The sequence below is a fragment of the Podarcis muralis genome, chromosome 16 (assembly GCF_964188315.1).
Source record: "Podarcis muralis chromosome 16, rPodMur119.hap1.1, whole genome shotgun sequence".
Taxonomy (NCBI): domain Eukaryota; kingdom Metazoa; phylum Chordata; class Lepidosauria; order Squamata; family Lacertidae; genus Podarcis; species Podarcis muralis.
This window is the reverse complement of record NC_135670.1, coordinates 38,155,598-38,181,224: the sequence shown is the minus strand read 5'-3', so window position 1 is coordinate 38,181,224 and position 25,627 is coordinate 38,155,598. Positions and strand designations below refer to the sequence as shown.

Sequence of the window (25,627 nt, the reverse complement as noted above, 5' to 3'; positions counted from 1 at the left end):
CAGCCTTTTCTCCCCCAAACTTCTTTCTCTCTTTGCCGCCTGCTGGAACAAGCTGGAGCTGTGGCATGGCTCCTAGCTACAAAAAAAAGCCAAGTGAACTAAATCTCTAAATAGAGATTTGTACAGCCTGCATTTTGAATGTAACCCAAATATTATATGATCCTTTTTGTAAGGAAACAAAGTTCTTTTTCTTCTTTGTTTTTACTGCCAGCGGAAGTAGACTTGTTTGCTGTAACTTCTGAAACGTATTTGCACTTCACTTATTTGCAAAACTAAGTGTCTAATGATTTATTCTAGCCTATTTTCATGGGTAACGTTAGTTTAAAGTTGGATGGTGGCAGATGTAAATCTAACTAAGTTTAATGTGCTTGGAGCAATCAACACTGTGTTAGCTCTGCTACAAGAGAGTAAGGATCTCTCTTCCAAACCCCTCTCTCCAACCAGTTTGGCCCCATCTGTTGGCCAAAAAAGAACAGCTGCAGGGAGTTTCCTACCACCACCACCCCTGTCCCTTGCAAGCTGCTCTGATGGGTATCATTCAGTTGAAAGCCAGATTGTAAACCTTCACAATAAATACAAAAATACAGAAATGATCTGATAGGTGTGCGTAGTCCAGACAAATAGTTCTTTTCCCCGCTGTGAAGTAAACCCTGTGAAAAGCAACAAATCAATAGGCAAACCTCAGAATGATTAAAGAAACAAAGGTGTGTACCAATTTATTCCGCTCTTTGCAGGCATACAAGCCTTTCCAGTAGGACGGCTGCACCCATAATATGGGTGAGAAACATTTTGTAGCCACAAGGAACTTGGGAAAGGGATGCTAACTTTGCACAGAAACACAGTGCCCCAACCTTCCTGCTGCTGCAGTAAACACCCAGCACAGCCTTCAACTAGTCCAGTCCTTGAGTTTTTGCTCCAGATGTTGTCTCCCATACAGCCTTCAAAGCTCAACAAGGGAGGCTCCTCTTCAAGGCTTTTTAAAAGCAAACCTGCATTTGGAAGGAGGAACAGATGGTGAGTGAGGATGCAGTACCAACTAGGGCCAGGGCCGCCATCACAGGTAGGTACAGTGGGGCACATGCCAAGGCCAGTGACCTACTGTCACACCGTTCAGAGGGGGCGTAGGGACATGTAACCCTATGATTGTAGTAGAGACGACCGAGTCCAGTAATTGGCTTATATAGATTAGTATTGTCTACTGACTGGCTCTTCACGCCCCCAGATGCTGGGATTGAACCCGGGACCTTTTGTTTGCAAAGCAGATGCTTTGCCACACAGAGCTACAGCCCAGACTGTGCAACGGTAGGTGAATTACTGCAGGAGGGCGATTGGCCAAACGTGGCCCACCAGCGAGGACATATTTGGCCCACAAGTCCATTTTTTCCAACAAGCAGAGTCACCTGTCAATCAGCTGACATCATTGATGGAGTGGTGCCAGCTGATGAGTGGGAGGTGGGTCCGATTCTGTGCTGGCTGCACAGGCCCATTTCCCTGCTGGAAACAGATGTATGCAGCCAAAGTGAGGCTGAGGGAGCTGTGACCCTGCAGATGAATGTTGGACTCCGGCTCCCATCAGCCCCAGTCAGCAAGGCCAGGAGTCAGTGATGATGGGACTTGTAGTGCAACAACAACTGGTTCTCCATGCCTGTTTTAGCTGATTCTAATAATGGTGTTACCTTGAAAGTAGATTTCAGGTTCCCCTGGTAATAACTAGACCAGCAGGACTGCCTAGGCTTTCTTTCCTGCCCCGGGCCCACAACTACAGCAGCAGAACTCACAATCGCTTGATGGTGGTCTTTTCTTCCCTTCTTTGACACGAATCTGAAGTGGTTCCCACAGTCGGAGCCTTCTGCAAGGGATCACCCCAGTCTTGCTTCTCTGGAACAAGGCCACTGAGAGAAAAAGAGAGGGGATTATGCCCCTTCTAACATGACATGTGGACGCCATATACCCTTTTGTAATCATTAAGCACGAAACTGGTCACAGGTGCACCATACATTGAAAGCATATTTTAAACTACCGTATTGGCTGGAATATAAGCCTCACTTTTCCCCCAAATTCCGACTGAAAAATTAAAGTGTGGCTTATATTTGTGACCTTATGGTATGCAGCCACTTTGCCAGTAGTGCGGCAAAGTGGCGTCCGCCCAGTGTGTAGTCCCCCGTCCTCTCCTCCAAGGCCAGGAAGGGAGAGAGTGAGGAAGTGGAAAGGCCGCCGGCAACGCAGCGTGTCCCCCCCCCCCCCCCACTATGCGGCCATGAGCAGCGAGGAAGGGAGCGGCTTATATTCGGGCACAGTGGTACCTCGGGTTACATACGCTTCAGGTTACAGGTGCTTCAGGTTACAGACTCCGCTAACCCAGAAATAGTACCTCGGGTTAAGAACTTTGCTTCAGGATGAGAACAGAAATCATGTGGCGGTGGCACGGTGGCAGTGGGAGGCCCCTTTAGCTAAAGTACCTCAGGTTAAGAATAAAGGTAAAGGTACCCCTGCCCGTTCGGGCCAGTCTTGCCAGACTCTAGGGTTGTGCGCTCATCTCACTCTATAGGCCGGGAGCCAGCGCTGTCCGCAGACACTTCCGGGTCACGTGGCCAGCGTGACAAGCTGCATCTGGTGAGCCAGCGCAGCACACGGAACGCCGTTTACCTTCCCGCTGATAAGCGGTCCCTATTTATCTACCTGCACCCGGGGGTGCTTTCGAACTGCTAGGTTGGCAGGCGCTGGGACCGAACAATGGGAGTGGCACCCCGCCGCGGGGATTCGAACCGCCGACCTTTCGATCGGCAAGTCCTAGGTGCTGAGGCTTTTACCCACAGCGCCACCCGCGTCCCACCAGGTTAAGAATAGTTTCAGGTTAAGAACAGACCTCCAGAACAAATTAAGTTCTTAACCCGAGGTACCACTGTATTTCCCCCCCCCCCCCCAATTTTAAAGGTGCAGCTTATATTTGGGTGCAGTTTATATTTGGGCCGATACGGCACACGACTTCCTGCCCCCCTCACCACCTTAAAGAATCTTGGCAACTTAGCTCAGGAGCTTTAAACTTTGATATGACATGTGAATACTGTCTCCTGTACCACTCAATATCAATTTTGACAGCATAGCACTGGAAAGATCTTTCCAATACCTAATTAACAATCCTAACAATCCTTGCAGCTTGTAACATATGTCCATATGTCATTACTGTGTAGGTCTGTTATCGTCTGTAAAAACATTCAGTTTAAGAAACACTGGTGCTACCTCAATGTATTTCTGTGTTGTTATATTCATTTCAGCAAAAAATAATAACCAAAATACTTTTACCTCAGGGCAGTCCCACCATACATGGAAATAAGTACCCAAGAACAGCAGCCTCTCTAACAATTCAGTGATGATCATGGGTGAATCACTGCTACGTTTCTAGGGGTCAAGTACCACCTATGTATTAATTTCAAAAACAGTTTCAAGTTCCTCACTGAAACGGATCTGAAAGGAGGCTTCATCCACAGTCTAGTCCACTGATCTGACTATTTCTTCCCCCAAGGCTTGTTTCCACTGATATTTTAAAGAGTCTAAAGAACATACATAGATCTTAAGAAGTTAAACCCTTCTCCCCTGCACTGATTTTACAAAGGATGGGAGTTGTTCTCTCTGGTCAGTGGAACACTATTATTGTTGAACCGACATTAGCAGTAAAGAACCCCCCTCATCATACACACAACTAATATTACTTCAAAGTGGGTGGAAAGCCAAGGGAATCACAGGTGACTGAACACCAGGAAGATCTTTCTGACAGGAAAAGGGCTTTGATAGTGGAACAGACTCCCATGACAGATGGTGGATTCTCTTTCCTTGAAGGTTTTTAAGTAGAGGTTGGATGGTCACCTGTCATGTATGATCTAGCTGAGATTCTTACCTTGCAGGGAGTTGGACTAGAGGACCCGCGGGATCCCTTCCAAGTTACTCTACAATTCCATGAGTCTATTAACACATCTGCTTTTGCCTTCCAAGAGTTAAACATGGTTTATGTAAATCTATTTTCCATCTTAAGACCGGTTCTAATTTTTTGTTTCAAAGAAGGGAACATTGATATTGGAAGCCCACTCCCTACTTCCATTTCTGTTTGAACCAAGATATTCTCTCTCTTTCTGACACAACTTTGTCTCTCTCTCTCTCTCATGCACACATTCACTAAGAACCTCTCCCACTCATCCTTATCACTCTCTCCATCGCTGCAACCCAGCCCAGTAGGCTGCTGGAAGAGGGACAGATCACACTTACTAGAATCCTGAAGCTCTCACTTGCTGAGAGCTCCCTCTACTCCTCTGTCCATTTCTCTGTCCATTTCTGGCGCCCTGTCTTCCACTTCTCCATCTGTTTAGGTTCTTCCCTATTTTTCCTTTCCAGCCAGCCCCATCCCGTGAAATTAGAGGGCCACTATCAGTCAAGCAATAAACACATGGATGTGTGTTACCCAGTGTCTAAATCAGAGCTGCACAGCTTAATTCCTCAGCTGCTCACAAACTGCAAATAATTGCACAGTCCAGTACGGTAAGTCTGCATTCCAGCAGGAAAAACGAAATGTGTTTGACGTTCCAAAGGGCTGCCTTAAAAAAGCCATAAGCTAGCAGCTTACCTTTTGTAGCACTGCAGCTCCTCCTGGGCCACCAGCAGCTGGGCCTTCAGCTGGTTGCGTTCCTGAAGCACCTCCCTCAGCTCCTGCAGCGTGAATCGCGGGCGGTTTGCGTCTGTGAGGTCTATGATCATCTTGTTGGGGCCAAGGTTTACCTACAAGGCAGACAACAGCAAAACTCAAGCGGTGCAGGCCAACAGAAACGGAGCCAAACAAAATGGCACCACCTGCGCCTGCTTGACCACTTCGATCAGCAGAATTGGCACTTTTACAGGTGCCACATAATACCTGCACCACATCTGTAGGAACTCAATCATTTAGTGTGACAGCAATGACACTTTGAAACTCCCTGCCTATCGATATCAGGCAGGTGACTTTACTGTATTCCTTACAGTAGCCACTGAAGACACTCTTATCTAGAGAAGCTAACCCAGGTGTTTAGAAAAATTAACTCAGAGTTTTAATCTGTGTTAGTCTATTTAATTGTGGTTTTAATTTTCTATAATTTATGGTTGTAATTTTCTTAGTGATCATTTTTATTGGTTTATCTTTTTTGTAAACTGCTTTGATGGTTCCCCCCCCCTACAATCAAGTGAGATATAAATTTTAGAAAACGAAAAAAAGAGGCCCACGGAGAAACAAGAGCAAGGCATGGACCGGGTCGAGGAGATCCCTGACATTTAGGTGCACAAGATAATCTTCACCACCACCCCCAAGATCTGAGCACACTCAGTAAAGTGGGAATGCCAGTTGTAAAACAAAAAATGGAAAAATGGAGGGAATCAGAACATAAGAAGAGTCTGCTGGATCAGGCCAATGGTCCAGCTAGTCCAGCCTCCTGTTCTCATGGCGACCAACCAGATGCCCATGGAAGACCAGAACACGAGCCCATCAGCCCTCTCTCCTCCAACTAGTATTCAGAAGCATTGCTGCCTCAAACCATGGAGGCACAGCTGAGGCACTGTGGCTAGCAGCCATTGCTGGCCTTCTCCTCCATGGATTTGTCCAATCCTCTGTTGAAGCCATCACTGTCTCCTTGGGGAGCAAAGAGGTACCGGTACTTTCTTTTATCTGCCCTAAATCTTCCAACATGCGGCTTCATGAGATGCCCATGACTTCCAGTCTTATGAAGAAGAAGAAGAGAAGAGTTTGGATTTGACATCCCGCTTTATCACTACCCGAAGGAGTCTCAAAGCAGCTAACAATCTCCTTTCCCTTCCTTCCCCACAACAAACACTCTGTGAGGTGAGTGGGGCTGAGAGACTTCAGAGAAGTGTGACTGGCCCAAGGTCACCAGCAGCTGCATGTGGAGGAGCGGGGACGCGAACCCGGTCCCCCAGATTACGAGTCCACCACTCTTAACCACTACACCACACTGGCTCTTATAAGAGAGGGAGAAAAACTTTTCACCATCCACTTTCTCAATGCCATGCATAATTTTATGAACTTCTATCCTGTTGCCTTACTCGCCTTTTCTCTAAACTAAAACATTGGAAAGGCTGCCACCTTAACCCTGTGGTCCCTTTGAGCTTCTTCCAAGAGGAGGGCACAGCTGGCCAGAATCCTGAACAGCACCGCTCCTGCTAGGAGGCAAGGAGGATACACTTCAACATTCTGTTGCAGATCCTACTTGCAAGACCATATGAGACTTAAAGAAAAAAACCAGGTATTTAATGCTCCATTCCTATAGCTTGGCAAGGGCCAGGATGCTTACAATAAAGAACGATGTACACACTGCAGCATATAAAAACACAGGTCAGCTGTTTGAATGTGAAAGCTAGGAGAGAACTGAGTTCAAATTCCAGCTTTGCCATGCACCCCTGGGTGGCCTTTGGATAGTCACTTATCTTCTGACTTCTGCGCTGCTATGTTATTACATTTATATCCCACCTTTTCATCACTCCAAGGAGCTTAAGTTCTCCTCTTTTTACCTTCAGAACAACCCTGTGGAGTAGACTAGATGGAGACACCCAAGTTCACCCAGTGGGCTTCAAGGCTGAGTGGGGATTTGAGCCTGGGGTGTCCCAGGTTCCAGTCCAACACTTTCCCCCATTTTTATTTCCTATTTCTCTCTCCCTGAATTTTTGAAAAATAGGAATAATAATAACTTTCCTTTTAGGACTGATTGCAAAGTGTAAAATTTGTGTAATTCACTTTCTATTGTAGGACTTCAAAAAAATTCACAAACACGTAGTTTCAGACTAGGACCAGGAATGCATCTCCAGGCAGGGCTGGAAAACCCTCCGGGATGTTGGATAGCCACTGGCAGTCATTGTAGACAACTAGGTAGATCGATAATCTACCTAGCACTTTCCCCTGGCCAAGCACTCCCTTTCAGCCTAGTCAACCTCACAAGGCTGTTGTGAAGAAAAAATGCAAGAGATCTGATGTATGCCAGAGATGGGGAACCTGCGGTCTTCTGAATGTAGGCCTTCAACTCCCATCAGCTTCAGCCCGCATAGTCAATGGTTGGGGAGGTTGGGTGTTGTAGGCCAAGAGCATGTGGGAGCAGGGCACCAGCAAGGGCAGACTGGCTAAAAATCTATGCACAGCATATAAAATAAATGTGTGGTCTCATTTTTATGGTAATGATAAATATGTTAACATTCATACCTGATGAGAATATTAAGATCCTAATGACTAATATCAATTATGCAAACACCCACATGATTGCTACCAAACTAACCACACACTCTAAACATTAAAATTCCATGTGCAACGCAGCAAAATGTGCATCGTGCAACGAGTTTGTTGCATTCACACAGTGTTCTCTTACAAAAATGCAAGATGAGACTGCAGCATTACACCATCAAAGCACAGACGCAAACAATCGTACAGAGTTGGAAATGCTCAGTTCACGGCACAAGTCTGCAAGCTGTAATTCAGAATTCTGTGTGCATTGCACATGAAACATACATTTTGTTGAGAATCAGATAAAACATATGCAAGAAAGTCTGGCTCCCTCTCATTGGCCCTGTCTGGAAGGTGTGTGTGTGTCACAGATTCCCAGTCCTCAGTGGACATCACCCTGAGCTTGGAGGAAGGGTGGGATAAAAATGTAATAAATTTCAACCATGTGCATAATTTTCACTTCTGCTCTTGCATGTGATCTGCCATGGAGCTATGACACTGCAAACAGGGGAGAAGGTTGCCACATTGCGATCTTCACAGAGGCATATCTGGCTAGGTGCAGGATGCGGGTGGCGCTGTGGTCTAAACCACTGAGCCTCTTGGGCTTGTTGATTGGAAGGTCGGCAGTTCGAATCCCCGCAGTGGAGTGAGCTCCTGTTGCTCTGTCCCAGCTCCTGCCAACCTAGCAGATCAAAAGCATGCAAGTGCAAGTAGATAAATAAGTACTGCTGTGGCAGGAAGGTAAACGGTGTTTCTGTGAGCTCTGGTTTCTGTCACGGTGTTCCGTTGCACCAGAAGCGGTTTAGTCACATGACCCAGAAAGCTGTCTGCAAACAAACCCCGGCTCCCTCGGCCTGATAGTGAGATGAGCACTGCAATCCCATAGTTGCCTTTGACTGGACTTAGCTTTCCAGGGGTCCTTTACCCCCCCTTTTTTTTAACCTTCCCAGATGCATATTTGGCTAGGTGCAGAATGCTGGCTTGGCTGGTCAGTTCTCTTTTCTCCACTCAGCTGTGGGACACTGGAAAGAACTGCCTGGCTTTGTGCAGGCATGACACTCCTTCCTTTTCCCCCTGTGAGTAACTCATTCCAACACTTGCATGACTGATACGATATGATGCCTGCAGACAGCTTCCTGTCCAAATGGTGCCAGACCCAGGCAAAGACATCTCTTGCATCTCCAGACTGATGATGATGGTGATAATGAGTCCCATCAAGGGAAAAGGCAGAGTATAAATAAATATATAACAGTAATAATAATAATTGTAATGGGAACCTAAGGAGTTGCCTTATACCAAGCCAGAGCCTGGGTCCCTCTAGCTGCTGAAGACTCTCGCAGCCTGCCTGGAGACGATAGGGAGCCCTTATCCCTGCAAAACAGGTGCTCTATCCCCTGAGCTATGGCCCTGCACATCTCATAATGAGAACCAGTGTTGTGTGGTAGTGAGAGTGTCTGACTGGATCATGGGAGACCACGGTTCGAATCCCCACTCAGCTATGACGCTCACTGGGTGACCCTGGGCCAGTTGCACTCTCTGCCTCTCTCTTACCTAAATTACCTCTCAGGGTTGTCCTGGGGATGAAATGAAGAAGGGGCAGAACTGTGTGACCACCTCGAGGTCCTTGGGGGGGGGGGAAAGGTGGGATATAAATGCAATGAATTACAACAACAACAACTCAGTTCCAACTTTGGACAGACCTCTTTTGTGCTTCCGCTGGCTGCCTGCTCCCGGAGCCCCTCCACCTCTCTTCTCAAGCTGTCTCTCTCCATCTTCAGGGCTTCCACCGTCAGGTTGGTCTCATTCACCAGCGCCTCCAGCATCTCCAGGATGCTGACGATCTTGAACTGCAGCTGGGCCACCTTGGAGGGCACGGCCACGCGCGGCTCGCTGCTGAGCTTGTGCAGCTCCCTGCCCAGGACGTAAGAGATGTCATAGACATCCTCAGCAGTCAGTTGGAAGGGGCTTTTCTCGAAAGCGCTGTCTGGGCCCCCACTGCTCTCCTGCTCCTCATCTTCCTCCTCCTCCTCCTCCTCCTTCTGGTGCTGCTCAGCTTGCATGCCAAACTGACGGGATGCACTTGGGAGATCCAACGGCGCGAAAGGAGGAAGGGGGCTCCGGATCGCAAGGAGTTGCCTGTTGCAAACTCCAGCCACTTCCTTCCTCCTTTGAAAGTTTCGAGCAGAGGCCAAATCCAGTCCGCCTTGAGGGCGAAGCTCCCGAGGACCCAATCAAAGACCAGCGGGAGAGGTGGAGCTAAGGGAGGAGGGAGCCGGGTTGCCACAGGGATGCGGACGGGCGGGAGGGCGCGCAAGCAGCGCGGTCCCGTGACGCAGGGGCTCCCTTGGCAAGGAGGTTACCCAGTACACGTGCTTGTTTCTCAAAACCACACCCCCCCAGTGCATTTATGACCCATATCATAAAAAAATAAAACAAACTTAATGATTTCATCCGTAGGCATTCTACATAACCATCCACATTTGCCTAGAGCTCAGCAAGGCACTTGCTTCTCATACAAATACACGCACGTGCAAAGCGGTTGCAACCACATTTATAGCACTCTTAATAGCATAAAAAACTAACTTCATGATTTCATACAGTGTGTACACATTACATATCAAAAACCCCAAACACCCATATTTCAAGCGTTCAGTTTAAAGCTTTTCTGAAAATAATAACAAAGTTTTTTAGTGTTCGAGAACTAAAATAATTATTACACATAGAAATAAATATAACCACAGTATTACTTACTTAACAAAGGGTGTAGATACTTCTGCTGCTTTTCCACCTGCAAAGAGCTAAGATCGCATACAAAGCACAACGGTCACATCCATACCATACATTTATGGCACTCTTATATTACTTTTAATAGTCATGGCTTTTACCTCCCTCAAAAGAAAATCTGGGAAGTTGAAGGGAGAACAACCAGTGCTTACACGCTGCACTTTTAAATCACATTTGAAACACATTCTTTCCCTGAATGAATTTTGGGCAGTGTAGTTTACCACTCACAGAGTTACACTTCCTAGCAACCCTATAATGTCATTTAAATGTGTCTGAAAGATCTACAGGCAGCTCCGTTTACGTGCGTTCAATATGTGAATGACCAAGTATAGGCACATCACACTGAACTCAGAAGTGTCCTGGAAATGCCATAAAGACATGACTGAAACATCACTGAAGGGGGGGCAGAACAGGGAGCCTGTAGGCTTTTTCAATGCATTCCCATTATACTTGATTTCATTGTGTGTGGTGCCTTGCAACTCACCCCCTGTGGAAACAGAGGGCTGCCTGCAGTGTGTATGCAACCACACTTGACTTCTGTCAATCTCCTGGGGGTTGGACTCAATGACCCTCAGGGTCTCTTTCAACTCTGCAATTCAATTGCATGATACAGGATATTGGGATTCGGAAACCATTTCCAAAGCTGAATGTGGTTTAAAAACTGCCTCCTCCTCATTGTCATGACTGTATTCTGCAACAGAATACTGACTGGACCGCTATGTACAGTGGTACCTCGGGTTACAGCAGCTTCAGGTTACAGACTCCGCTACCCCAGAAATAGTACCTCGGGTTAAGAACTTTGCTTCAGGATGAGAACAGAAATCGTGCAGCGGCAGCGGGAGGCCCCATTAGCTGAAGTGGTGCTTCAGGTTAAGAACAGTTTCAGGTTAAGAACGGACCTCCGGAACGAATTAAGTACTTAACCCGACGTGCCACTGTATTGTTTAATGGATAGGACATGTATTGTACAGCTGCTTGTAAATATAACAATTTTTTTTCTTTACCCCCCCCCCCCCCCCAAAAAGGAATTGTACAGTGGTACCTCGGGTTAAGAACTTAATTTGTTCTGGAGGTCCATTCTTAACCTGAAACTTTTCTTAACATAGCTGTCAAGCGTCCCTTATTTGGCGGGACAGTCCCTTATCCCAGCGCCATGTCCCGCTGCTGTCCCTTATTGATGATGTCCCTTAAATAAGCTCCTGAAGGTAACGGGGCCCTTTCTATGTCCAGCTGTCCTTTGTCCACAACAAATTGTGGCTATTTTTTGTGTTGAATAGATGCTATATGGTAATTTATGGACCTCATAGGTATCTCAAGCCATTTGCACGCAACAAAATATGTATTTTATCAAAGTAATTGTTTATCCCTTATTTTGGCTGCTAATCCCTTATTTTCGAGGCTGCTGGTCCCTTATTTTCAAATCTGTACGTTGACCGCTATGGTTCTTAACCTGAGGTACCACTTTAGCTTAATGGGGCCTCCCGCTGCCACTGTGCCGCCACCATGCAATTTCTGTTCTCATCCTGAAGCAAAATTCTTAACCCGATGTACTATTTCAGGGTTAGCGGAGTCTGTAACCTGAAGCGTCTGTAACCCAAGGTACCACTGTGCTTTCTTACTGACTGGATTCTAAATGTTTTTTGCTGATTTCTGCCTTTTTTTTTTTTGAGAGGCCATGAAGGGAGATGGCAAGGCAGGCCAAATCAGTCATCTGAGATGCTTGATCCATATTACCCAATAAAAAGAACTATTTGACACCCTAGAGACCTTTGGGCTCAGTAAAACAAGGTTTTGTAATGTGTTGGGCTTAGAAAAACCTGCTTCTTTATTATTATTATTATATTATTATTATTGTTATTATAATTATATTATTATATTATTTCTTTATTATTATTTAGCAAAATGTATATACTGATATATATATATATATATATATATATATATATATATATATATATATATATATATAATCTAAGCAGTTTATGTGAAATGGTATAAAATTGCTGTGAACTGCCCTGAGTTCGTCGGATGAAGGGCAGTACACAAATCAATCAATCAATCAATCAATCAATCAAATAAATAAATAAATAAATAAAATAAAATAAATTAAATTAAATTAAATTAAATTAAATTAAATTAAATTAAAATAGATTTTAAAATTAGCTGGGTTTTTAAAACACACACACACACACACGTATATAATAAAATTGCATTTCTAAGTTGGGTTGCCTTAGCAGGCGCTGGAAATAGTACAATGAAGACGCCTGCCTAATAATAATAATAGTAATAATAATAATTCATAACTCTCAAGGCATAAGAGGAGGGCGCTGAGGTAATCGAGCATTTTTTAAATCAGGTGTAACGCGCGAGCTCTGCCGCCAGGGGGGGCCGCGGATACCGCGGCGGGCCAAACGTCTTTCCGGTTCCTGCGCTGCAGATTCGCGCCGGGCTACCGGGGAAGCTCTTTTGGCGAGTCCGGGCCGCGGGGCGGATTCTGCCTTTGAAAATTAACCAACCAACCAACAAGTCTTAAGCTCCATCGCTCTTCTTGCCAGGTCCAAGGAATCTAGTGGTGGCGAATGAGCCGCTGCCAATGAGAAGCCGCCTTGCGAGCTGCCTTGTTTCCTCCGGCAGGTGAGGATTTCCCCCCGTGGGAAAAAGGAATAATTGGGCGGGGGGCGGCGTTGGCTGCTGGCTGTGCAGACCCTTCTCGGGGCTGGGGGGCTTTTGAGCTGCCGGGGAAGAGGAGGAGATCCTGGGCTGCCAGCGGATCAGAGAGAAGCAGCTTGCTTTGCATGTGCAAGTTTTCCTTTTCTTTTTTTAAAAATAATTTTATATTAACAAACCAATCAAATCACATTAATTCCACATTATATCAATACATACTAAATTCTAAATATTTCCAAATATTTAACCGATTTAAAAAAAATTGTTGGGGGTACCCATGCTTCGAGCTCAGAAAGTTTCCCATTAGGAGACTCGCCTCCTGCTTCCCGGCCTCTGGGGCTTTGCAAGGCAGGCTGCGTTGTGACAGACACACGCGCACAAAAGGCGAGGCAGAAGTTCCACGTGGTGTTAAATCTCCGGATTGTTCAAGCAGAATATTCCTGCACCGGATGCGCAGCATGCATTTAAAACGCACGACTTTTCCACCAAAGAATCGTGAGAACTGGTTTGTCAAAGGTGCTGAGAGTTGTAGCTCTGTGAGGGGGAAAACTGCTGTTCTCAGGGTTACTTTTTTCTCTAATCCAGAATGCGGCAGCTAGACTGGTGACTGGGAGACCACATAACACCAGTCTTGAAAGACCTGCATTGGCTCCCAGTACATTTCCGAGCACAATTCAAAGTGTTGGTGCTGACCTTTAAAGCCCTAAACGGCCTTGGCCCAGTATACCTGAAGAAGCATCTCCACCCCCATCGTTCAGCCCGGACACTGAGGTCCAGCACCGAAGGCCTTCTGGCGGTTCCCTCCCTGCGAGAAGCGAGTTTACAGGGAACCAGGCAGAGGGCCTTCTCGGTAGTGGCGCCTTCCCTGGTGGAACACCCTCCCACCAGATGTCAAAGAGAACAACAACTACCAGGCTTTTAGAAGACATCTGAAGGCAGCCCTGTTTCGGGAGGCTTTTAATGTTTGATGTATTATAGTATTTTAATATTCTTTTGGAAGCCGCCCAGGGTGGCTGGGGAAGCCCAGCCAGATGGGCAGGGTATAAATAAATTATTATTATTATTATTATTATTATTATTATTATTAGGGGGGGAGCCGTGTGTTTTAACTGTGCAGTGCGCGTACAACCCAAGTCCATTGGTCTCTACATCTGGGCTCCGACCCGCATCAGTTCTCCAGGATCTGAGGCAGAGGTCTGCCCCATCTCCTGCTGTCTCGTATGGGAGTTTTCACAGGGGTTTGTTTGCTGCTGTGGCAGCACAAGGTCCTTTGATTCCTTTCCACTGAGTAGTGCTGAATCATCTGCAAGGAAGGGAGAGGGAGGTGGGACGGATGAGAGCCCAGTGTGGTGTAGTGGTCAGAGGATCATACTAGGACCCAAGAGAGATGAGGGTTCAAAGCTGCCCAGAATGGCTGGGAAAATCCACTCAGATGGGTGGGGTATTCTTCTTCTTATTATTATTCTCCTTGCTGGGTAACCTTGGGCCAGTCACTGCCTCTCAGCCTTTTGGAGAAAAAGGTGAGATTTAAAAACTGCAATAAATAAATATATACATGAAATTAAGAATGGGAAGAGAAGGATGGTTGTGGAGGAGGGCAATAAGTCAGATCTCTCACCTCCCCAAATTAAATTTTTTAAAATGGAATGAGGAATGTGACAGTAATACAAATATAGTCCTGTAGCAAACCACACTGACTTGTTTTACATTACAGGTAAGAGGTGTGCTAAATATCATAGATTTTTTTAAAAAGAAGAGGCACAAACGGAAACAGGAACCCTGAAATCTGGAATGCACTAAAGGCTCCCCCTGCAGACAATGAACGAGTGGACGCCCATTGCAAAAGAGTATGATCCCCTCAAAGCTGGGAGCATTGATGGTACAGATGAAGAGCCCCACGACCGGGCTGTTTGGAGGGCCATGACGGCACGGTATGTGCCAAACCGAGGCGTTTCAGGGGACCCTCACCTCACGCTGTTTGTTGCCAGACTCAACTTGCAAACCACAGAAGAGAAGTTAAGGGAAGTCTTTTCTCGGTACGGAGACATCCGGAGGATCCGCTTGGTTCGAGACCTAGTCACTGGCTTCTCCAAGGGCTATGCGTTCGTTGAGTTCAAAGAGGAGCGTGCCCTTGTGAAAGCTTATCGAGATGCCAACAAGCTGGTTATTGACCAGCGTGAGGTATTTGTGGACTTTGAGCTGGAGAGGACCCTCAAAGGGTGGATCCCTCGGAGGCTCGGGGGCGGCTTTGGTGGCAAGAAGGAGTCGGGGCAGTTGCGGTTTGGTGGCAGGGACAGGCCCTTCCGAAAGCCCATAAATTTGCCTGCCATGAAAAGTGAGTTTTACGGGGAAGGACAGGCAGAAAAAAGAGAGAGAGGTTGGTCCAGGGACTGGAAAACGAGGAACAGAGACCAGAGGCGCTCCGAACGGGAGTGGTCGCGAGGATGGGCAGAGAGAGATGGAGCGCGTCACTCCAGAGAGGAACGGAGCAGAGGCAGAGAGAGGAGAGATCGAAGTCGGGACCGCAGCTCAAAGAAACAAAGAGATGAAGACAGGCACTGATGGGCTGCTCCCTTCCAGTGCTACGCGGCCACAGAACACCAGTGGATTATGGGAAATTGTGGGCCCATCTTCAAAAGCAAACTGAGACAAAGCCTGGATAATTGGCTCGTAAGCTTCAAAATAGCGGGGTGTTTTCATCATCACGCTCCACTGCACACTTAATGGGTTATCCTGTATGGTGTTGCAGGTTTTGATGAAATTGTTTAGTTGTCTTGCTCACTCTTCTACACCACCCTGTCCAAGCTTTTTGGTGCATATGACCAGTGATGCACAACATTTGTGGAATTCTAACAAACAGAGCAGAGAAAGGAAAGCTCAATTTGACTAAGGGGAATGTAATAATTCACAGGGTAGGGGGAAGGGAGGGTCTGCAGTTTATAGGCAGGGAGGGTGGGTGAGGAGAGGAATTTTAGAGAAGCAAGAAAAGGGGCCAGGTAGAAGGTTGCTAAACAAAAGGAGATAAAGAGCAGGCCAGAGGTGCTTAACTCGTGTCCTTTGGGATGCTTCTGGACTGCAGTTCCCATCATCCCCAGACAGCTTGGCCAACGGTTAGGGCTGATGGAAGTTGTAGTGCAGCAACACCTGGTGAACCGCCGGTTCCCCACTCCTGAGATAGGCAGTGGGTTGAGGAGCATGTGGTTCAGTGGGATGAGAAAAGGAGACACTAAGGAGAAACAAGGGTAGGCCGGGAGGGCTCTCCTGTAGGCCTTTGAGGTGGGAATGAAATAGAGCGGCAAGATTGTGGACTGGGATAGGGAACCTGGGACACTCCAGATGTTGCTGGACTACAACTCCCATCATTCCTGACCACTGGCCATGCTAGCTGGGGCTGATGGGAGCTGGAGTCCAATGGTGTCAGGAGAGGCACCAGGTTCCAGCAGACTGGGCCTAGGAGGTAGGACTGGATTTCTTGTATCAGTTTGGATTAAGGAGCCAAACCTTTGGCTGAGGTCCGTGGCTTATAGAAGATGCAAAAACAGACAACCTCTTGTTAATCCAGAAATAGTTTATTTAGAATATTAAAAAGATCTAGTGTTAACATAGCCCTATACCCACCCATTCCCTCCAAACATGCTGTTTATTGCCTTTTTTTACCTTATAGTACCCTGAATCTTTATTAAAGATACACATTCACTCCTTTTGCATATCACATTGTGTGCTAAGCCTTATCAGACAATTGCATTAAGGGAATGCTCAAGTCTGTGACACTTAGCGAGATGTTAGCGCTTTGCTAGGAACTGAAAGCACATTGGCAGCCCCTGTAATATGGGATTGATACGGCATGGAGACTTGTGACTTGTTTTGATGGTGGTTCTTCTGGGGTTTTTAATTTGCCCTGCACACCTTTGAAATGCGCCCTTGGGAGCATGGTTGGGTTTGAATCCAGCCTTTGGGTTAAAAGTGTTTCCCAAGCCCTCCTGTAGTGTAATAAATTATGCAAAACAAGCATCTTTGCAGTGTTTATTCAGGTTGTTGCATCTGTGTGCATGTGATAAAGAGCAAAAATAAAAACAAACCCCCTTTTAAAATTATAGGACTATGGGGAAACTCAATTTCAGCAACACTTAAGCATGTAAAATATTAACAAGGATTTCCATTATTGCATTCATACTGTAGTCCAAAGTGGCTGGTGTCCATTAGGACAGGTAGGCTGAAAAGCAGGAGGCCAACAGGAGGTGGAGCCAGAGCCAATGAAAGGGTGGAACTAACCATAGTTTTGTCTCCATTCTCCCTGCTAAGTCAGTGCCATCTCCCTGGACTGGTTTTAAGAAGGCAGGCAGCTGGCAGCTGCTGAGGGCAGACAGAGATTGGTGGGGCAAAGCCCCATTTGCCCTAACAGACAAGCCTCCACTGTACACACAGTTCCAATGATGACCTCACGGACAGAAGGCAGCTGCTGATGTTGCTGCACAGGTCAAGTTCTTGGGATACACTGGGCTGCCTCTGTTCACAGAGCCATGGAAAATGGACAAGCTGCATATTTGGGGCAGCTCTCTCCACTTCTTCACAAGCAGTCGGAGAACAAGAACATGAATGTCGGAGAACAAGAAATAGCAAACAGTTTTTAAAAAGAGCTACGCGCCAAAAGCTTTTAAATACAATCCAAAACCTAATCTGTATTAGGAGCAACAAAAAATGCTTTCCAGTTTTCCTAAATACTTCTCATTTAAAAAGAACTGGGGAGGGAAGAAAAATCAAAGAATTGTAAGAGTTCGTAGGGGCCACAAAGGTCAACTAGTCCAACCCCCTGCAGTGCAGGAATCTTTTGCCCAACATGGGTCTTGAACCCACAACCCTGAGATTAAGAGTCTCATGCTCTACTGACTGGCATGATGTTAAAAGTCCTGAAATCCACAGCTTGTGGCAGCCGGGAGGAATTGTACACTCGACTTGAAAACTGCAGGCTTGTAGGGCAGCCCTGTAAATAAATAAATTCAAAAAATTTACTATTTTAATATGTTCTGTTGACCACTCCTCTGTATCAAGCTTGGAAACACAGGCTAGCATCTTAGCAAGCTCTTAGGAAATACATAGGCTAGTGGGGTGGGTGGGTCAAATGATCCATCCCCACTTTCGTTTCTGGCTTCCCATGAAAGAAGCTTTTATTATGGCTACCATGGAATCCCAGTGGGCTCGTAGTGGAGGAGCCATGGTCCATCCTTGTCCTCCTCCAGCCCACTAACTTGCTCGCAATGTCTTGTGTCATATGGCTACAAAGCAAGTTGGTAAATAATACAGGGTTGCTCTCAGGCTTTAGCATTGTGTAGTATTTTATCCCTTCCTCTGCCCTGCTTTGTTTAGCATCTAGCTCATGGAAGAACTCTGGGGAACTCAAAAGCAGGCTCATAACACGACATTTTCACTGGTTCTGATAAAACAGGCCTGGGGATCCTGTGGCTCTCCTGAGACTGTCTGTCTACAACTTTCATTATCCCTGGTCACTGGCCATGCTAGAAGGGACTAAGAGTCTCACTATATCTGAAGAGCCATCTGTTCCCCATCCATGCAATAAAGGGATTCTGCCTATTGGAGTAGTATTTTTAGTAGATCAGCACAACTACCCACAATGTTTAGCTGTAACAATGTTAAGTGATGGCAACCAGACGCGATGAAGCAATGGTTGTCAGTGGTCAGTTTTTGCCAGACTTCTCCACCTTTTTGCAGCTGTACAAGAAACATATTTAGGAGGCAAAGACCCTGCCCCAATCATTGCTTCTGAATTTTGGAAGAACTTTAGCTGCATGGCCTGACATGAAGTCACTGGACATTTAGCTGCAAAACTAGGTCTTAGCTTGCCTGCAGCCTGGACCTAAGCCTGTTTACTCAAGCAACTTTCCAAAGAGGTTAAATAGGATTTGCATCCTGTGCATGTAGGATTTTAGTTTAACTGAGAAGCAAGTCCCTTTGAGAATCCAAGGGGAACTGCCTTTGCTTACAGGTATTTGGGATCAGTTGGGTTTGCTTACATTAGAGAAATCTCAGTCATCCCCTAAACCCATTTTTAAAATTCAGTATTAAAAGCTGCCATATGCCAAGTCATACCACTGCTCCATCTATCCCCAAACAGGCTACTGGGAATGGAATAAGCTCTGTGAGCTGAAGACTCTCCCAGCCTTGAGTTCTTTTATAGTAGAGAACCCAGTTCTTTTAAGGGGCACTTTAGTACAGTGGTACCTTGGTTTGCATACGTCTTCGTTTGTATATGTTTTGCATACGTTTTGGATTGCAAACATGTCGAACCCAGACGTGCACGTCCTGGTTTGCAACCTTTCTTGGGATTACAACCCATTTTGGATTACAAACAAATTATTTTTGGAGGGCCCAATGGCGAAAGCGTGCCTTGGGTTACAACCTGTTTTGGTTTACAAACGGACCTCCGGAAAGGATTATGGTTGTAAACCAAGGTACCACTGTAATTCCAAAATATACATTAGAACAAAGCAATACATTTATTATACCAACCAAAATGTGGACAAAATAACTGTGCTCACAAGCTTCTGAGTTCCCGAGAACTCTGCATCAGGCTAGATGCAACTGGAGGATTCACAAGCTTTGCATGCTATTTTGTGACACAGCTAAGAATGGACCCACTGAAGCTAAAGCACACAACTAATTTAAATGGGCCCACTCGAGTTTAATTCAGTTGAATACCACCCATTTTGGTTGGTTTAATGACGGTATTGCCTTAATTCAGCCTTCACTGACCTGGTGCAGATGTTGTTCAACTGCAAATCCCATCTGAAGGAATCTGTAGCCCAACAGAATCTGCAGGGCATCAGGTCAGCGCAGGCTGCCCTGTGTGCTGAAATTACTGGAACGAGTGTCCCTCCTTAAGTTTACGAACGCTTGCCTTAAACAGGTTTATTCCCAACAGGAAAAGATTTGTTTTGGCCACATAAATGGCTTCTTTAAGGATCAGGTGGGTCCAGGCAGCCGCCAGGCAACACCAGGCTCTGTTCCAAGAAGAGGGTCTTTCACATGAGATAGGAACTCTTCCAGTTGGAAAAACACTAAGTAAAAACCCTTACAGCTGAATTGCAGGGCTGTTAGTGACAGTGGCAGCTCTAGAGATACTTGGAGTGCCCACACCACATAAACACAGTGGCCAAGGAGTCTTACCAATACTAGCAGCCTCCCTTTATATATAGATAGAGTACTGTGATCATCAGAGGCCGCCAGAAAGAAATCTTGGTTTGCTTTTTCCGCAACCAAATTAAGACAGGAATTATCAGAGTTAAAGTGATTTTTAGCTCAAAGTTCTGTTGAGGGAAGGCCCATTGACATTCATGGACCCAAGTTAGTCACGTTCATTATTTTCAGTGGTCGTCTCTGCATATGATCAACACCAGATACAACCCTATGCTAGTTTGTTTCCATGTTCTGGAATGGCAAGCTTTTTTAAAAAAGTATTTTATACACTGGCCCTGCTATTTAGAGAAGATTCACTATGCTATTAGTATTCTACATATGCTATTAGCCCAATGCTGAGAACCATAAATGTAATTGTTATCTATATAGCATTGATGTTTAACTCAGAAAAATGCTTGAAAATTTTTGAGAACCTTTGCAACAGTCCGCAGGGGATTTGTGGTCCAGAATTTTCTATCCCTGTATTGTAGATGTGAGGCTGAGGGTCTGGCAGCTTGGTTAAGGCCACAAAGTAGGCTCATTGTGAAGGGGAGGTCTGAACAGGGAACCATCCAGCCCAAAGTCTTAGCTGATATACTCTGTGGAGGAGAAGGGTCTTCGCACAAAGCCCTGCATTGTCTCCATTGAATATGTGAGGGGGAAGGAGAAAGCTGGCAGTTAGCTACTACACCAAAATGAGACAAGTGACCAACACTGAACAATGACCAATCAAGTGCCCACTGAGTTTGGGGTGGGGGGAGCCCTACACACACATGACATCATTCCATTTCATACCAAACACAGGTGATGAGCGACAGCATGAATGGAGCCAAAATGAGATTGCTGAGAAACAAGAGGGAGGTAACAGTACACTCTGGGAAACCCAGAGGTTTGCAAAAGTACAAGAAAACATCCTCCCTCTCTTTTTTTGAAAAGCTCCTGCCTGCCTATTAAATAAAGCCCAGTGAGGATGGAGCAGGCTTACCAGCCTCGGAATGCTGAATGCCAGTTGGAAAAGTAATATGGAAAATGGTAGGATGAGGAGGGACCTTCTTGGAGGAAATGGCTGGCTGGAACCTTGATCAGGAACACTCCTGCTGGGAGTGGGGGATACACGGCAACATTTTGTCGCCAGTTTCATTTGTTCTCACTATAATGCCAAATGGGTGGTTGCCAGGGTTGGGGGCACGGCCATTGGCCACATCAGCACCCATGGGACCCCATAGGTATGAGCCGACTCCTTCATCACACACTTATTTTAAGCATGGGGTAGGCAGGAGATTGCATGGAGACTCCTTACATCAACTCTGAAAATATATTTCCTGACCTTGCCAAATGGCACAAAAAGCCTTGGAGGTCGGCAAGTATGTGTGTTACCCACATAGGTGAAAAAACTCAGACACAAGCACAGTGCGGCAGTTTGAGGGCCTGTCGTCACATCGATAGATCATGAACCATGTAGCAAGGCCACAGCCTACTGTGAGCAGGGTCCCCAGCGCTGATCACTCAAGGGGCACATTTAAAGCCATATTATACCCCTTTAAACAGTCATGGCAATAACTACTCTAGGGTGCTGCAAGTTGTTACAAGAGAGCTGTCTATTCCTGACACGGAGCTACAATTCCCAGAATGGTTTAGCAAAAAATCCTCCTTCGCAGGAAGTCTGAAAATTATAGCTCTGTGAAGGGGTCAGCTCTCAGCACCCGTAGCCAATTAGTTCCCAGAATTCTTGAGGGGGACACTACTTTAAACATTTAGTGTGCAGCGGGCTCCATATAGGCAAAATTTGTTTCAAAACTGACTTTTGTTCCCAAAGCGATTGAAGAGACAACACCTGTGTTTTCTGTAGAACAGACTGCCCTTGCAATGACAATGGGGGAAGAGGTTAGGATACAAGGAGGGATTTTTAAAAGGGTTAGCATAAATTTCAGATGTTTAGTTTCCGTTAATACATCAGAAAATTCATAGCAAAAATGCAAGGCACCATCACCTTGTGCACAATGCTTTAGGCACTATAAATAACAAACCAAAAATAATAATACATAGTCCTGATCCATTTGGAAGGCGATCCAATTCCAGTACGTTGCATTAGTCATTTCCCACCATGGATTCATTCCTGCAAAAGGAAGGGCCTGCTTCAGCTGCAAAGAGGACTTGCATTTGAGCATGACAGCTATGACTAGACGCCACTTCTCTGGAACAATCATTAGAGGAAGATGACGGCTGAATGATCATGACGAAGTTCCCATCCCCAATAAATTGGGCAAGGGGCGTCTTCAGACGTTAGCAGGACCTTGAATGCAACTCTTCAGCAACAACACAGATCTCTTTTTTTGGTTTAAAGTGAACTTTTGTTAAGTGAAGTGAATGCAAGCTTTCAAAAACAACCCACAGGCTTGTTAAATTAGCACACAGCAGCGACCCTGCAGGCTGGCTACACCAGAGGATGCAAAGCCATTGCTTCTACAGAGGCCCTAGGATCTTGCTTTCAGAGTGTAGTCACCAAGTAAACATCAAGGGATTCTGTGTGGAAAAAGAAGCCCCTCATTCCAACTGGGTAAGGGGTTGGGAATGGGGAGGAGAGCCATATCCAGGTGCCACAATCCACTAGACAAGTTCCCTCATATTTTCTTGTGCTATTACCCTTGCAACCGAAATCCCTGGGCTCCAGTCACAGGTGCTGTAGGGCCTCCAGGCCTTGTTCGGTGTATGCATCGTCTTTGTTAGAGTTGGCCCACTCGCCAAAGGAACTTTGAAAGGGGGCATTTCTCTGCATCGCTGGCATCCGTTTCTTATCACGGGAAAAGAAACTAAACCTTCCAAGAGAAGTGGGGTGTGGAGAAGAGGAGAGAGAAAAAGGGTGGGAACACCACACAGGTTAAGGCGTTGAAACTTGGAGGAAGGATTTGAAAACATCTTTCAGTGCTAAGTGATGCAACAAACATGGCCAAGCAATGCAAGAAACCAGGCCAAATTCTAACAGGGGAGAGAAATATCTTGTTTTGGGCGAGACAGGTTTAGAAACGGCCTCTCAATTGAAACAAGAACCACATAAGTACCATTAGTGGAAAAGTGTAAGCCTTCTTTAGGTATTTCTCCATGCCATCATAATATGCTGGATTCCAAGTCACAGGGGGCAGTTTATGGGCACAGAGCAGGTGCCCCCAGGTCCCGCGTCCAAGGTATTTTGCCACCTGAGGCAAAGGCCAATATGGCACCTGTCTCCCATGTATAAAAGCTGACCAGATTGGCAGCTGAATCTTCCTTTGACAATGGCAGTGGACCAGTCTTCCACTGCACCCGAGGGCAGGATAGCTGGGTGGGGGGCCCCATAGGGCAGGCCGTATGACACATCCAGCACTGTCCACTCCTCACCCCACACATTCTGTATCTGAGGCGGCCGCCTCACTCTGCCTCATGGGCCAGGCCTCTTCCTCAAATGCTCTCCCCGCAAACACAAGGACAGCTGAGAGGGGGCAGCAGGGGGAGGACCAACAGGCCCACTCCCACCCCCTGCAGGCCATGGGATTATGGGCACATAGAGCAGGCTATCTGGAGGGGGCTTGTGATTTTGTACCAATTACCTCAAGTGACATTGCTTTCTGTTTTTACACCAAGTGAAGGAAATAAAAAAAGTGAACAACTAGGGAGAACAATATTTCAATGTTCTAATTATTATTACCTTAGTCTGTGTGAAGGGAAAGGGATTTCTGTGCATTTTTTGAATTAGCTATTATGAACACTCAATGGAACTGTAACTTGCCCCCTTCCATCCACTCCAGCCAAATTCTGCCCACTTAGAAATGAGGGGACTTTCCAACAGGCCAGATTTTGAACAGGTTTTTGTGACAAGCACAGATCTAATTCCAGCCAGCTGAAAGCTGTTGGCAATTATCCTTCCATCAAAGAGACTTATGTTAAAATTTTATTTGATTCAGTCTTGGGCAGGCTATTTCTCTGTCAGTTTCAGGTTCCAATTAGTAACATGGATTGTGGGGATAAATTCAGAGACTAAGCAGAGGGTCTCCCAATATACACAGTTCCAGTTATTTGTGTGCCTATGTGCAAATCTAGCCCAAATCCCCTCATTTCCAAAAACAGTTTATTATACAGACTGGGGAGAAGTTGGGGTAGCTATTTGCCAGGTGCAAGTCCAAAACCCAGACTTTTAAGAGCACAAATTCAGCAGTCAGTCAGAATTTGGGCAGTGTACACTTCACAGTTAGTAGCATTTCAGCACAATCTTATGACATCTACTCAGAACCAAGACCCTTCAGTTCGATGGGGCTTGGGTCTCAGGTACATGAATTTAGGATTATAACCTGAATTACACTATGATCTTCTATTGGGACAGCACAGTCCAACAGAAGCAGAAGAAGCCAACCATCTTCTTTGAGACGGCCACAATTAAAATATACATTGAATTTAGAAGCAGGATAGAGGGGGACCTCCCAGGTGTCCTGGTAGCCCAAACACTTACAACGTTGATGCTGGCACCTCCAAATTTGAGACAGGTCTCCAGCCATGACATACAAAGGTGAGCACCTGTGTTTGGGCATCCATCTTAGCAAATATATCCTTTACTCCAATTTGGGATGGTCTGTGGGCATTACAACCAGGTCGTAAACCTAGGTTGCCAACTTGACAATGCTTGTTCACTGCTGTTTCGAGGTTTGATACCCATTTGAGTCTCAATACAAGCTGAGATGTAAGATGACAGGCTATGCTATCCTAACATTTGGGGCTTTGTCAGTTAAATCAATATTGCATGTTGTATTTTCACCTGTTGTGATTAAATTTAAAAACAAAAATTGCTGTGATCTGTCAGTAGGCAGGTTTCAAAAGCAAGATTAAACAACATTAGTGATTAATATGCTCCTATCTAATAGGTCAACAATAGGTTCTTGTTTGTCTGAACACCCGCTCCATCACTGGCAAAGTACATGTCATGGATGCCTAAACACATCCTAGCTGCTGAATGGGAATGGCTCACTATCAGAATGTTGACAAAGTGACAATTCTACAATGGCAGCACAATGTCAGTTGAACAAAGTAGGCTTATAAGTTGTAGCCAGACAAGCAAGGGAATTTCAGGTAGAGCACTGGGGGCTGGGGGCCAAAGGGCCAGCAAGATGGTAGGAAGGACCGGAGTGTCATATATAATTTTTCAACCAACTGTCCACATATTTGCTTGAAAAACTCTCAATTAAAATTCCTTGTCTATTAAGTCAATTATTAAGCCAGGGATGGGTAACCTGTGCCTCGCCAAGTATTGCTGGACTACAACTCCCATCATTCCTGGCCGTTGGGCATTCTGGCTAGGCCTGGTGGGAGTTAAGAGTCCAGCAACACTGGTGAGGCCAGAGGTCCCCCTTCTTGCATTAGAAGAAAGTGCAAAGGGGCACAGACTGCTTGGTAAATAAGCGGTTATATCATGCAGCAGAGGAGCATTCTGATTGGCCATCTTCAAAAGAAAGTTTTATGATCCCACAGTCAGCCAAGGAGAATACAGGCAAGGTTAAGGTGAGGAACAGCCACACATCATGCACAAATAGGAGAACAAAAAACTCCACAGTAACCAATTAAAAAGAGAGTTCCTACAAGGGACATAAGTCTTCTTATTGGCTGCAATGTGGGATCATCAGGGATCAATCCGGCAGCTACCATAGGCATTATAGCTGTAAACATCCTGGTTGGGAAAGCACAGACACAAAAGAGAAAAGAGGCTTAAGTAAGAAATTA

General features: G+C 45.9%; 3 protein-coding genes across 5 annotated transcripts in view; 1 reads left to right on the top strand and 2 right to left on the bottom strand.

The window, feature by feature from the left end:
* Nucleotides 1–690: 690 nt before the first annotated feature.
* Nucleotides 691–9,540, bottom strand: RILPL2 (Rab interacting lysosomal protein like 2). Its single transcript, XM_028710432.2, has 4 exons — nt 8,944–9,540; nt 4,616–4,767; nt 1,779–1,892; nt 691–989 (listed from the first exon to the last, which is right to left on the bottom strand). The coding sequence occupies exons 1-4, from the start codon at nt 9,301–9,303 to the stop codon at nt 968–970; spliced, it is 648 nt and encodes a 215-aa protein (XP_028566265.2). The 5' UTR covers nt 9,304–9,540; the 3' UTR covers nt 691–967.
* A 2,905-nt stretch (nt 9,541–12,445) lies between these two features.
* On the top strand, nt 12,446–18,897 carry SNRNP35 (small nuclear ribonucleoprotein U11/U12 subunit 35). The gene is made up of 2 exons (XM_028711252.2): nt 12,446–12,661; nt 14,409–18,897. The coding sequence occupies exon 2, from the start codon at nt 14,513–14,515 to the stop codon at nt 15,254–15,256; it is 744 nt and encodes a 247-aa protein (XP_028567085.1). The 5' UTR covers nt 12,446–12,661; nt 14,409–14,512; the 3' UTR covers nt 15,257–18,897.
* Nucleotides 18,898–20,829: 1,932 nt separating this feature from the next.
* Nucleotides 20,830–25,627, bottom strand: part of RILPL1 (Rab interacting lysosomal protein like 1) — a 35,429-nt gene continuing 30,631 nt past the window's right edge. For 2 of the 3 annotated variants that reach the window (XM_028711249.2, XM_077920471.1), the window contains one exon: nt 20,830–22,701. In XM_028711249.2, the coding sequence (XP_028567082.2) occupies nt 22,557–22,701 (145 nt within the window). In that variant the 3' untranslated portion in view covers nt 20,830–22,556. Of the gene's footprint in view, nt 22,702–25,486; nt 25,575–25,627 lie in introns of all 3 variants that reach the window. The other variant, XM_028711250.2, reaches the window with a different exon arrangement.

Excerpts from the sequence above, each read along its gene's own strand:
- RILPL2 (XM_028710432.2), bottom strand. The coding sequence starts at position 9,303 with ATGCAAGCTGAGCAGCACCAGAAGGAGGAGGAGGAGGAGGAGGAAGAT. Across the intron at positions 1,893-4,615 it reads GAGCTGCAGTGCTACAAAAG|TGGCCTTGTTCCAGAGAAGC; the intron begins GTAAGCTGCTAG and ends TTTTTCTCTCAG. Across the intron at positions 990-1,778 it reads AAGACCACCATCAAGCGATT|GTTTGCTTTTAAAAAGCCTT; the intron begins GTGAGTTCTGCT and ends TTCCAAATGCAG.
- SNRNP35 (XM_028711252.2), top strand. The coding sequence starts at position 14,513 with ATGAACGAGTGGACGCCCATTGCAAAAGAGTATGATCCCCTCAAAGCT.